Source organism: Spermophilus citellus, assembly GCF_964194105.1.
Source record: "Spermophilus citellus genome assembly, chromosome: 10".
NCBI lineage: Eukaryota > Metazoa > Chordata > Mammalia > Rodentia > Sciuridae > Spermophilus > Spermophilus citellus.
This window is the reverse complement of record NC_138197.1, coordinates 46,992,128-47,006,238: the sequence shown is the minus strand read 5'-3', so window position 1 is coordinate 47,006,238 and position 14,111 is coordinate 46,992,128. Positions and strand designations below refer to the sequence as shown.

Here is a 14,111-nt window from a genome sequence, read left to right as displayed (position 1 = left end):
CTGTTTGGGCTTGGGGACCCGGGTGTAGAAGGCGGCTTCTCTCACCCTCATGGACAGAGGTTATGGGGTAACTCCTGTTAAAGCTTTGAAGGGACAAGACGGCGCCCCTTTGATCGTTTTCTTAAGAGGGCGAACCGACCCATCCAGGATCACTTCCTTCCATCCACACTTTAGCGGAGGAGAAATCAGGGTGTTAATCACTGCCCTGCTTTCCTTCAGCTCAGGCTTTTGAGTGGCAAGTTCGCTTATGGACCATTTTTGTTTTTGTTTTTTCTTAATCTCTCCAGAATTTCACTCAGGAAGCTTTGCTCCCCAAACCCCTTTACTAACAGCCATCATTTATTTTGAAATTACACTAAGGACGCTTCTTCTACCCTCTGCTTCACAGTGACATAAGAGAGGGAATTATCAGTACCTGATGGCTGCGAGTTGCAGGTGAAGTGTGGTGGAGGGATGTTTATCTGGTTTAGACTATTGGACCTCAGCGGCATTTCCTTCAAATATTGATGACGGTTGTCACTGCGTAAAAACTTTCCTGTGGATGCCTAATCAACTTCCGACTGAAAGACTTGCTGTATCTTATTAATTTTTGAATACATTTTATGTTGAGATATTTTGCTATCAAATCACGTTATTTGGGGAAGGATCAGTCTTAATAGCATAATCAAAGGAGTCATTTAAAACAGTAGGGAAAAACTGGATATAGATCCTACCCTTTCGAAAGGGTAGATGTAGTTAGTTTGCTAGGCGATGTGGATGTAAAGGTGAAGAGACTCAAACCCTGCTCAGCTAGAGGACCTTATAGTTTATGGGTGGAATGTCGTATTTCCAGGAGGAAGTGAAGAGATAGTTACGTAAAGAATTAGAAGTCCTTGTCTATCACCATTTCTTAGCTCTCTTTCAATGATGTGCCCATTCCATATTTTTAGCATGTACACCCTGCATGTCTTTCCAGCCTTTTGGTGGCTTCAGAATTCTACGTAGAAAGAATTGTTCTATATAGGAAATAGTATTAGTAAGGCTAGGATGCTGCTGAAGCTATCTTTGGAGAGCACTAACATAGTTTTAGAAAATGTTGATTGTCATATGAGAGAGTTGGGGGAGGTTTTCATAGGATTATGGGGAATTTAAAATTCCTTCTCTCAAACTTTATTTTCCACTCGTTCATATATGTATGCTTAGATTTTAGTCATTAAAACAACACAAACCATGTTTTCTCCCCATCAACTAACCTGTCTGTATTTTCTCCTCCTGAAATCTAACCCAATAGGTTTAATATTAATATTAATATTAAAATACAAATATAAATTAAATTATATTTTATATAATTTAATTTATATAATAGAATACCAATTTCTCCTTTAATATTAATATTTAAATATAAATTAAATTATATTAAATATAAATTAAATTATATTTCTTTGAAGCAAGTGCTCAATAAAGTGTTAAATGATTAATTTATTTTGACGTATTTTGCTTAATCTGGGACATTTGGATCTATCCAACTTGTTATTTATGATAGATTTTAATCATTGCAATGTTGCATGCAGGGAAGAAGGCTTAGAGAAACAGGGTGTGTAATTTTGGGAAGGTCACACAATAATTTAGTGGCAGAATTCTTTAATATTTGTACTTTTTTCTACATCACTTTTGTTGGAGTTTGATAAATGTTATTGACATTGTAATTATCCCATGTATGTTTATGTGACTTTGGACACCTCTCTAAAAATCTAGAGGGTTTTCTAAAAACAACAATTACAACAAAAACATTGTGGAAGAAACATGCAGTCCTCTTTGAAAGGTCAATAGTATTCCTTCCTTCCTTTTTTTTTTTTTTTTTTTTTTTGGTAATGGGAGATCAAACTAGGGCTCCAGGCATGTTAAACAGGCACTGTTTCAATGAGCCACATCCCTGGCCCAACTAGTACTGTTTGTTTTAAAAAAAAAAAAAATGGTTGTTGTGTTTGTTTTTCATTTTTAGAAAGAAATTTGGATTTCCAATTCGATTTTAGAATGGCATCTATTTCAGGTTAGTGAAAATGATTATAATTCACTTTGTTCTATATTGAATTGTAAGCTCCTTGATAAATGTTTGTTTTTAAAATGTTTAAAAATTCTAATTATAGAAATGATGGGTTTTTTTCAGCTTTCTAAAAAATCATGGTAAAAGATACACAATGTTTCCCATTTAACTAAGTGAACAGTTCATTGGCATTAAATACCTTCACAGGGTTGTGCAACCATCACAACCTTTTCATCATCCCACTGAAACTTTGTAACCATTAAAACTCATTAACTCATTACTGTGTTTCCTTTCTATGAATTTGACTATTTTCAGAACTTCATGTGGTGAAGTCTTTTGTGCCTGGCTTATTTCATGTAGCATAATGTCTTCAAAGTTCATCCATTTTGTAACATGCATCAGAATTTCATTCTTTTTTTTTTTTTTTTTTTTGCCTTTTGACTATAATGAATAATGCTACTGTGAACATTGGTGCAGAAATGTCTGAGTTCCTCATTTTAATTCTTTAGTGTATGTACCTAGAATTGGAATTTCTTGATCATAAGGTAATTCTATATTTAACTTTTTGAAGAACTCCTATACTGTTTTCTAAAGTGGTTATACAACTTTATATTCCCATTAGTAATGCACAAGGATTGCAAGGAATGATGTTTTTGATAGGCTTCTAAGAACTAAGAACATGAAGAAGAAAATAAATCACTTATAACCCTGCTACTCAAATTAATACTGTTAACATTAGTTGTATTATTTTCCAACAAAAATTTTAGCATTTTGAACATATTGTTTTGTAATGTGATTTTAGAAATGTAATGTAAATATAGAATATAGATATATTGTTAAATAATTGTGTATGTATTTATTTTTAATACCTCACTGTTTTGCTTTTTTAAATGACATTATTTGTTTGTCTTTTTAAAATGTATATTGAACATATTCAAATCTAAATCTGTGTATTTTTCTGAGTATTTCCTTAAGATAAGTTCCTAGAAATAGAGTTGTTTGAAGCTTTTTTTTAAAGTGCAAAAGAGAAAAACATGCATTATTCTACCTTTCAGACAAGCACTTGTAGCATTTTGATGTATTTCCATCCATTAGTTCACAAACTTGATCAGCTTTTGTTGTGCTTATAGATAAGATCTTGCTACTTATTTGGTTAGGATGGTTGTCAGAGGCAAGGAACTTCTATTGTGAACATGTTTCAGTCTTTTATATGGTATAGTGGATATGGTCTTTGCTACATAGTATCTCTACTCGTGGAGTAACAACACTGGGTTCTTTTCAGACTAGAAAGATATATATATATATATATATATATATATATATATATATATATATATATATTTAATATGTATAGTATATTTCAGAAATATACTATTTCTGAAGAATGATAGCTCCCCTGCATCAGATGTAAACTTAGGAACACTGGAGTGCTTAATTTACTATGCTCTTGAGATGAAATAGTAACGTAAGCCCTATACACTTGCAGCCCCTCTCTATTATGGATTGGTGAAATCATTCACTTGACGTTTTAATCTCATTTTCTATAGTAACTTGTACTGTTATTAGGCCAGAATTAGAAATGGCATAATTCTGAACAATGTAAAATAGTCTGATTTATTACAACTAGTTGTACTTTATTTTTAATCCATTGTGGTTTTGTCTAAGATATGATGATGTTGACTTTGTTGCATACATTGACATTAAATTTGTATCATTGATTAGAGAAGCAGAAGTACTATCGTGTTATAAAGGATTTATTTTAAGGGTTTGTCCTTATGTGAGTATGGAAGTCTGTCTCTGTTGACAGTGTGTCTGGCACTGAGTATAAAGTTGGCAGAGCCAGCAGGTGGGAAGAAATGATGGATGTGAAGTGAGAAAAGCAAAGACAAACTACTACTTAAAAAGATGTACTTCTGTTTCTCACCAGAACATGTATTAGTCTCATTGCCACTTATCCAATTTTGAGATGCAGGACATCTGTTAGAAAATTGGTGTACTTCATCATGGAATTGTGCCCAACCTGATTGAGGTTTCAGAGTAGCTGAAGGAGGCCAACCAAGAGGCCCTGGAGGAGATGCAAGCTCCATTGTTTTCCAGTTATCTAGCAGCAGCTGGAGTTGTAAGCCCTGCTGCTGCCCCATGCCAACAAGGCCACCTTCCCTGGACTTACCCTGACCTTCTTAAATATGGAAAATATAGTTACTGCTCACTTCTACCTTCTAAATGACTAGCAGAGTTCTCTTATGCAGACCTAGCCCAGAACTATGCAGGCAAGGGAATTCTATGAAATGTTGTTCTAACCTAACTTAGTTATTACAGCACAGAACCACCAGATTTTACCTCTTGCCTATGAGAATCTGTACATTCATTTTTAATCATATTTAACTTCCAAGCAATAGCACAACCATGCTTCTGCCTAAAATAATGTAAGTATCAATCAAGTACATGCTGACTGTCTCCCCAAAAGAGGGTACAAATTCTCTTTATTCATTTTTGAATGATGCTTATTCTTCTTTTTACTGAATCACATTCTCCCTCATAATCTTGAAACTTAAATCCTGACATGTGAGATTAACTACTATGAACATGTTTTTTTTTTTTTTTTTTTGGTTGGGGTACCAGGGATTGAACCCTGGGGTGCTTAACTACTGAGCAACATCTCTAGCCCGTTTGTTGTTGTTTTGAGACAGGGGTTTACTAAGTTGCTTAGGACCTCCCTAAGTTCTGGCTTTGAACTTGAGATCCTTCTGCTTCAGCCCTTCTAGCTGCTGGGATTATAGGCATGCACCACTGCACCAGGCTATGAACACATTTTGTGAGTCACATCCTTCCTGATAATCTTGAAAGTTAAATCCCAATTTATGAGGTTAACTACTATGAACATGTTTTATATTAGATGTTCAGGGAATAGGAGAGGGACCAAACAAAAAACACAAACTTAGTTTATTTGCAAATAAAATCAGAAAAAAAGTCTTAAAGCTACTGTGGTTCTTGTTTCTCAACTGGTCTTATGGTCACAGCTGGTATGGTCTTAGCTGCCTTCTTCAGCTCCCCATTCTGTACCCTTTGCCCTCAAAAAGCACCTCAGCTGGTCATGGGTTCTTGCTAGGTGAAGACTTCCTTTAGCAGCTTGCTTATATTTGTTTACTGTAATTTTTTTAATAGTATTAATCACAGGACATGGTACTGTTAAGATGTACCTAGAGGATTGCTGACATTCCATACTCCTTCTGTGTACAATAGCAGTCTATTTCCTCTTATAGTCAGGATCACTTAGCCCAACCATTACATTAGCCCCCTTGTTTGTCTGTTGACGTGAGAAACTCAAAGTGGCCAAGTGGCAGTCAACTTCCAGTTTAGTGGAACACTTGCTTTTTCCCTTGGTGGAAGCACTGCTTCCTTGTTAACCAGAACTTCAAGACCAGCAGTCCAAAGTTAATTAGCTGATCACTTGCAGTAATAGTGAGAGGAGTCACTCCCATTTGAATCTCTGCTTCCCCGGCCAATGAATTGAAGACTTGGGGGAAAAACAGGATTCTTTGGTGTATAGTACAACTTAACGTAGAGGATGCTGTTCTCTCATTTAAAGTGTTGCCACCCAGCTGTCATCTAATTGAACATTTGAAATGCCACTCCATTCTCTCAGGCCAGCTGCTTCAGGGGTTGAGGAACATGATGAGACCAGTGATTCCTTGAGTGTCAGCCTTCTGTTGTACTTCATTTGCTACAAAATGAAATTGCTTCTTTGGTCAGAAGCAGTTTCGTGTGGAATATAAAGACAATCCATAAGGCATTTTGTAAATTCACAGATGATAGATTTAGCAGGAGCATTGCTGGCAGGGAAGGTAAAGCCATATGCAGGGTAAATGTCTATACCAGTGGAACAGAATGTTGCCTTTTTTATCATAGAATGTTCCAATGTAATCAGTTTTATATTAAACATCTGGCTGTCTCCCAGAGAATGGTGCCACAGTTGAGACTCAGAGTTGGTATGAGCTGTTTGCAATTTGGGCACTGAGCTATGTTATAGACAGCAGGGTGTGTGTGTGTGTGTGTGTGTGTGTGTGTGTGTGTGTGTGTATGTGTGTAATAGAGAGAGAGAGAGAGAGAGATAGAGATAGATATTGGTCTTTTTGCTGGTGAAAGTTTATATTGCTTCAACATGGGTACTTTGTTCTTGACCTCATTGTACAAGGACAGGCTTGGCTAACAATGTGTCTGACTGATGTTCACATCATATTGTCTACCTGATTTAATTAGGATCTATCTTTGTGAATATTATTTTTAGTGATTTTTCATATGGGACACAAATATCTCCATATTCTGTGCCTTTTCCTCAGACCTTGCCAACAATTTCCTAACCATCTTGCTAATTCATAAAGCCACTCTCAATGTATTAATATGTACTGTACCTCAGGCAGGGTGAAAAATCTTGTACACTGCTTGAAGATGTGCTGCCTGGGAGATTTTTCCCTTCCCATTGTTCTTCAGGGACCCGTTGGAGAAGCACTGAGTGCTTTAGTAGTTCATTTTTGGATAGTGCCAATATACCATGCAGTCTTTTGTAAATTAGTTCTGTGTGTTTTTCTTTTTCAGTCCAGTAATAAGGAACTAGTCATAGGGAACTCCCAAAGAGATCATAGGTACAGGTTGATGAGGAGGAGTCAAGATAGCAGCATGGTTCACTTGCTCGTGACTTCACTTAGAACCTGCTTGGGCTCAGTTTTGCATATACCACTTCTATTGTGATGATGGAAGTCTGCCTTATGAATTGCTGGGTCAGATGATAACTGACTGATGATAGGCAGTGCAGGTCACATGGCAACTTAATCTCTTGTAAGACCCAGGAGCAAGCCAGAATATATTTCCAAAAAGAGGATAATAGTTATCTGTAGAGAATGATATAGCTTTACTACACCAATCACGATGGCCTATGTTGTGTCTCATAGGTACAGCAGAGATGCCATATAGCATCACTGTTCAAGACAGACTTGAAATATTGGCAAGTTTGTTGGGTCAATGTTAAGACAAGATTGTATGGCAGTATTGTCTCTTGTTTAGGGCCCTATTCAGAACAGACAGCTTCTTGGGTTACTTTGTAAATGAAGTACATGTTGCATCCCAAATCCAAGTAGTCCCATGGGGCTTTGTGCCCTCTGTTAATAATAAGGGGTCCATGGGCTAGGGATGTGGCTCAAGCGGTAGCGTGCTTGCTTGGCATGCATGCGACCCGGGCTCGATCCTCAACACCACATTCAAACAAAGATGTTGTATCCGCCGAAAACTAAAAAATAAACATTAAAAAATTCTTTCTCTCTCTCTCTCTCTTTCTCTCTCTCTCTCTAAAAAAAAAAAAAAATAAGGGGTCCATATATCCAAGCTTGCTGTTTTAATCAGCTTTTTCACTGCTATGACCAAAACACATGACAAGAACAATTTTATAGGAAGTAAAGTTTATATGAGGGCTCATGGAGGTCCCAGTACACAGATGGCTGACTCTATTGCTCTGGGCCTAAGGTGAGGAAAAACATAATGACAAAAGTATGTGGCAGAGGACAGCAGCTGGGAACATGGCACCAGGAAGGGGGTGGGGCGGGGGAAGTGCTCTGCTTAAAAAGAACAAAATATAAAACTCCAAAGCACACCTCCAGGGCCCCACCTCCTCTAGCCATACCCTACCTGCATATAGTTACCACCAAGGTAATCCCTATTAGAGGATTAATGCAGTGATTAGATCAAACCTCATCATTTTTATCTAAGCTTTTTTTGCAGTGTCTCACACATGACCTTTTTGGGGACACCTAATATCTAAGCCATTACACTTAGCCCTTTATATTGTAAGGAATATCTCAACATCCCCCCAGACCCTTTGACTTATAGAAATTTCACCAAGTTGATGGGCTCAAATTTTTGTGGGATATATTTTCCATCTCTGGCATGTATCTGTCTTAATAGTTTATAGAATAGTTTCTAGAGTAGCTACTGTTGCTATTTCTTGTTCAACAGGTTGAATAGGCATGATATTATCAATTTAATGAGCCAGTATGATGTGTAGTGGAATGGAGAAGCCATCAAAGTCTCTGAAGATTAGATTGTGATATAAGGCTCCAGTGTTGTTGATACTTCTCTGAGATGGGATAGTGAAGATATGTTGCTAGCCCTTCAAACTGCTTATGATGGCCTTTGCTAAAAGGTAAAAAGATAAAGAGAATAAATATTCAGCAAATAAATAGCTGTATGCCAGGTGCCAGGGATGTGTTTTGCTCCATCAGTGAAGTCATATATGAAATAGCAGTTGCTATTGGACCCACAGCTTTATAATTTTTCCATTAAGTATTGTTAGTTTCTGGGATCCACTTGTCTTTTGCACAGACCATGTAGGTAAGTTGATCAGGGATGTGGTAGGAATCATTACCTTAGCCCATGTAGGCAACAATTTTTGCAGACCCTATAGGTATGCAGTAAAGCTTTTGGTTTACTATATAGTTAGGTAAAGACAGTTTTTTTCCTCTTTCTACATTTTTTTAAATATTGGTGCATTATAGTTATAGATAATAGTAGAATTTGTTGTTACGTAATTATATGTATATATAATATAGCAATATAATTTGACCAATATCACTCCCCAACACTTCCCCCCTTTGGTCCCTTTCCTCTCCCTTTCATTTTCATGAGCTCCATACCCCCATCCCCACCTTTCCTTTCCTTTCCTTTCCCGCGCCCCTAGCTTCCACATATGAGAGAAAACATGTGATCCTTGACCTTCTGAGTTTTGATTATTTTTCTTAACATAATGGTCTCCTGTTCCATCCATTTTTCTTGCACATTTCATTTTTTTTTTTTTTTTTTTATGGCTGAATAAAACTCCATTGTTGGTTGTAAGGGTCCGGCGAAGCGTCGGAGGGAGAGACCACACAAGAGACTGGCTTCATGCAACAAGCAAGGGGGGAATTTTATTGAACCAGCATGCTGGGGCTCAAGGCTCACTCAGGAAGGGAGAGCAGCCCAGAGCCCAGAGCAGAGGTCAAGCAGAGCTTAAGTACACTTTTTGGAGAGGGCGGGGGGGGGGGCTTTGCATACTTCAGAACAAATCATCATGAGGCGCGGGAAAATTGAACAACAACTCTGAGACATGATTAGTCCATTCATTGGCGGGAACAGTCTAGGCAGGGGTGATTGGTCACTCCTAAGCGGGGTACACATTTAAACTGATTGGTTTGGGGACCTGAATGCTTACGTGCCGAGCCACTTAGAGCCCTTAGCTATTAAACAACCAGGGAACCAGGAGAAATATTTACTGGGCAGTTCAGGTATTGTCCTAACAGCTACAGGGATTACAGGTTCCGGGGGTAGCAGAGGAATTTTAACAATACCTGGTCTATTACTTTTTAGCCCAGGCCTTGCAATTTAGAAACTTTACAATGCCCAGTCTTTTACACTTTAACTCAAGCTTTGCAGCTTAGAATCAGCTTAGAAATTTTACCTTTATAGGTGTGTGTGTGTGTATGTGTGTGTATCACATTTTCTTTATCCTTTCATCCATTGAGGGGGCACCTAGCCTTGTTCCATAGGTTGGCTATTGTGAATTGTGCTGCTGTAAACATGGGTATGCATGTATCACTATAGCATGATAACTTTAATTCTTCAGGATAAATACTGAGGACTGGTATAGCGGGGTCACATGGTAGTTCCATGCCTAGTCTTTTGAGGAACTCCCATACTGATTTCCATAGTGGTTGTACTAACTTATAATCCCATCAACAGTGTTAGAGTGTTCCTTTTTCTCTACATCTTCTCCAGTATTAGGGTAGAGACTGATTAGGTGTGAGATGAAATCTTGGTGTGGTTTTGATTTTTATTTTCCTAATTGCTAATGATGTTGAACATTTTTTTTCATGTATTTTTGGCCATTTGTATTTCTTCTTTTGATAAGTATCTGCTTAATTCATTTGCCCATTTATTAACTGGGCTATTTGATTTTTGGTGTTAAGGGTTTTAAATTTTTTTTTTTTACACATATTCTAGGTATTAAGGTATTAATCCTCTTTCAGGACTGCCACAGTCTGGCTGGGCACAAAATCACAAGCCACTCACACCTTGTAGATTCAATCAGCAACTCTTTATTCTCGAACTGTCACCGGCACTCTACACACAGGTTCTGGGCAAAATCCACGCTTCCACTGGGCTCTGCATCCCAAATACTCTCTGAATCCCAAGAGAACTCAAGGGAACTCAAGGAGCGGGTGCCTGGAGGCAGAAGGATACGCCCTATTCCCAGCAGGATACACCTTAAACCTGGAACCGCCCTAAACCCTGATCTGCTCTAAACCGGGATCCTCCCTGGTCCTTGAGCAAGGTCACCTTACATGCAATGTCACTGCAAATGACCTGGTGGGTCATGCCATGCGTCATTCCTACTTGGCAATGGCTCTCAGCACAGGACAATAGCTAGCAAAGTTCTTTTTTTTTTTTTTTTTTTCCAATTCTGTAGGTTGTTTATTCACATTTCTAATTGTTTCCTTTGCTGTGCAGAAGCTTTTTAATTTGAAGTTATCCCATATATTAACTCTTGGCTTTATTTCCCGAGCTTCAGGGGTTGTATTGAGAAAGTCACTGCCTGTGCCTATATGCTGGAGTGTTGACTCTCTGTTTTCTTCTAAGAGTCATATAGTTCCTATGTCTTTAATCCATTTCGAGTTGATATTTTGCAGGGTATGAGATAAGGGTCTAATTTCATTCTTCTACATATGGATAACCAGTTTTCCCTGCACCATTTGTTAAAAAGCTGTCTTTCCTCCAATATATATTTTTTGACACCTTTATCAAAATTAAGATGACTATAGGTGTTTGGGTTTGTCTCTGTGTCTTCCATTTTGTACAGTTGGTCTGTATGTCTGTTTTTATGACAGTACCATGCATTTTTTGTTACTATAGCTCTATAGTATAATTTGAAGTCATGTATTGGGATGCCTCTAGCATTGCTTTTTTGGCTTAGAATTGCTTTAGCTATTCTGGTTCTTTTATTCTTCTAAATGAATTTTAGGACTCTTTTTTCTAGTTCTCTGAAGAATGCCTTTGGTATTTTGATGGGAATTGCATTGAATCTGTATATTGCTTTTGGCAGTATGGCCATTTTAACTATATCCAAGGACATCTTCTGAGATCTTCAATTTCTTTCTTTGGTGTTCTATGGTTTTTATTGTCTCGGTCATTCATGTCCTGGGTTAGATCTATTTTTAGGCTTTCTTATTTATTTATTTATTTATTTGAGGCTATTGTGAATGGAATTATTTTCCTGATTTCTTTCTCAGCAGATTCCTTGTTGGTGTAAAAGATTCTTGTATGTTGATTTTGTAACCTGCTACTTTGACTAAAGGCAGTTTTGCTGGCTTCCTCTTGACCTTTCCTACCCATAATAGCTCTCACTTATGGACTGTGGGGCTAGAGAATCCATTAAGTTTCTATTCCCTCTGGATCAAAATTCTATATTAGTTAGGGTTCAGTCAGATAATCTGACCCATTATGAGTACTAATGAACTTTATTAGAGGCTTTAGTCCTGACAGGGAAGCTGGTTAAGCCCCTGTCTCTGGTCAGAAGTGCCGGCAGTAAGGAAGGAAGATGGGTGTGAAGTATGGGACAGTAAGGATGAGCTGAAACTCATGAGGACAATGGGGATCCCATTTGTCTCTCATTGGGGACTTGTGTCAGTGTGTCATCACTCCCAGGGTTCTGACTTACAGGAAGCAGGTATCCTGCTGAAGAGTGCACTTTGCCACAGAAAGTTGCAAATATAACCAAACATTCAGAGAAGCCAAAGAAGCTGCAGGCCAACTTGCTGCAACAGGGAGATTTAGCAAGAGCTGGAGGAACTGGCTTCTGCCGCATGGCAACAAGGTAAGCCAGCAAGCAGATCCCTGACAAGAATGAGCTGCAGTAGCTCCTGACTGTGTGCCAGTCATCCTAGTGCAGACTTGCCTGCTGTTTGACTTCCATCTTTCAGATCTGCAGAGTTCACTTGTGGCTAGACCTAACGCACAAATCATGCAGGGAAGGGAGTTCTTGCAGTTCCTACCCTAATATCCTATTTTCAGTCAGAACTCTCTGATTTCTTCTTACAAGGAGGCATTAAAACCCTTCAGGCAGATATTTTGGAAAACAATCTTTAAAATGTGTCTGGCTTCTGTTGGGAGGTTTCAAAAAGAATCTGACTTTGACCTTAATACTTGGACTGGTAAAAAATTGCACATTGACTAAAATCATAATATGTAATTATAAATTAGTTACAATGGAATTGTGATGTCAATCCCAATAGTATTTTTTTTTTAGTTGTTGATGGACCTTTATTATTTAATGTATATGTGTTGCTAAGAATTCACCCCAGTGCCTCACACATGCTAGGCAAGCATTCTATCACTGAGCCACAACCTCAGCCCTACAGTAGTACCACTGATTTTTATTTTTGTTGCTTGCATCTCGTTTATAATTAATAACTCCTTATCTTTTCATCATATCAGCCAAAATGTGAACATTTTCATGAAGTAATAGCTAAGTAATTGCCTTTACTTGACTTGACAATCTGGTCACTTTCTCTTCTTCCTTCTTTTCTTCTTCTTTTTTTTTTTTTTTTGGTACAGGGGATTGATATCAGAGGTGCTTTCCTGCTTTACCTTTGAGTTACATCCCCAGTCCTTTGTATTTATTGTTTTGAGACAGGGGCTTATGAAGTTGCTTATCCTAGCCTCAAACTTTTAATCCTCAGCCTCCTGAGTAGCTGGGATTGTAGATGTGCATCACTGTACCACTGTGCCCAGCTAGTCACTTTCTTTAGATGATTTAGGAGATTTTTGGACTACCTTCTCTGTACAGTAATAATAACGACAGTAACTATCAATTGTTAAATATTTAACAATATTTAGGTACTGTGTTAAGAAATTTCAATATTTCAAATTTCTCTGAATTCTTTTTAACAATACTGTGAAAGTTAGGTATGGCCCACATTTTATAGAAGAGGAAATTGAGGTGCACGTAAGTATCTTGTCCAAGATTACTTGGGTAAGATGAAGACCTGACTTTGAACCCAGGTCTCTCTGACTTTGAAACATGTCATCTTGACTGCTCTGCTATACTGGTTTAAGTTTGTCCATAATATAGATGATGAGGAGCATCCAGAAGCCAATGGGAAAGGGAAATTGTAATTAACTGTCTGGTCATTGTTTCTCCTCCCTTCCTCATAGCACTAACCGAGGAATTGGATTCTGTAACCAGTGAGCTACATGCAGTAGACATTCAAATTCAAGAACTCATGGAAAGGCAACAAGAGCTCCTTCAGAAAAAATCTGTCCTAACAAAGAAAATAAATCAGTGTTTAGAGGATTCTGATGCTGCGACAAGCAACGAGTGTGATTCTTCACCTGCCGCTTGGAATAAAGAAGGTCTACTTTTTCTTTGCTAGTATTGTTTCTTCTCATTTCTATAGAATTAAGTCATTCTGTGTGGGTCAGTGCTTTTCAGTAGTAGTTTGAGAGGTGAGACTAGCTCTTCATTTGGTAAAAAGGAATCATTCTAACCCATGTTCTGTATTCTTTCTAAATTAAACTCTTATCATTCTGACTTTATCAGTTTTTTTTTCACATATGGAAATTGAGGTGCACGTAAGTAACATTGACCAGTGCTTGAAAAATAGATATTTACTTCAACTAAATTTTCTAGTATTTTTTTTGGAGGTACTGGGCATTGAACCCTAGGATGTTTTCCTACTGAGCTACATCTCCTGTTTGTTTTTTTTTTTTCTTTTCTTATTTTTATACAGGGTCTTGTTAAGTTGCCCAGGCTGGTCTCAAACTTGGTATCCTCCTGCTTCAACTTCTGGAGTTGTTGGGATTATAGACCTGTACCCCTGCAGCCAAATTTTCTAAGTTTTAACTAAAAGGGAGAGAGAAGGAGAGAGAGGGAAAATAAATAAATAAATAAATAGTTACTCATACCACTTGCCAAAGTTTAGTCTTTCTTCCTGCTATGGTGAAGAAACCATTGATTCAAAATCTTGAATAGCATCATGTTTATTGTTAATTATAGTAGAATAACTCT

The 14,111-nt window shown here is 37.7% G+C and overlaps 1 protein-coding gene across 2 annotated transcripts in view; it reads left to right on the top strand.

Moving 5' to 3' along the window:
- The window catches only part of RECQL (RecQ like helicase), a gene marked incomplete at its 5' end in the record, with an annotated part of 42,682 nt that overhangs the window by 98 nt on the left and 28,473 nt on the right, over positions 1-14,111 (top strand). Inside the window, 3 exons of one of the 2 annotated variants that reach the window (XM_081310585.1) lie at positions 1,982-2,029; positions 11,765-11,918; positions 13,259-13,456. In XM_081310585.1, the coding sequence (XP_081166711.1) occupies positions 13,327-13,456 (130 nt within the window). The remainder of the gene's footprint in view (positions 1-1,981; positions 2,030-11,764; positions 11,919-13,258; positions 13,457-14,111) is intronic. The other variant, XM_081310584.1, reaches the window with a different exon arrangement.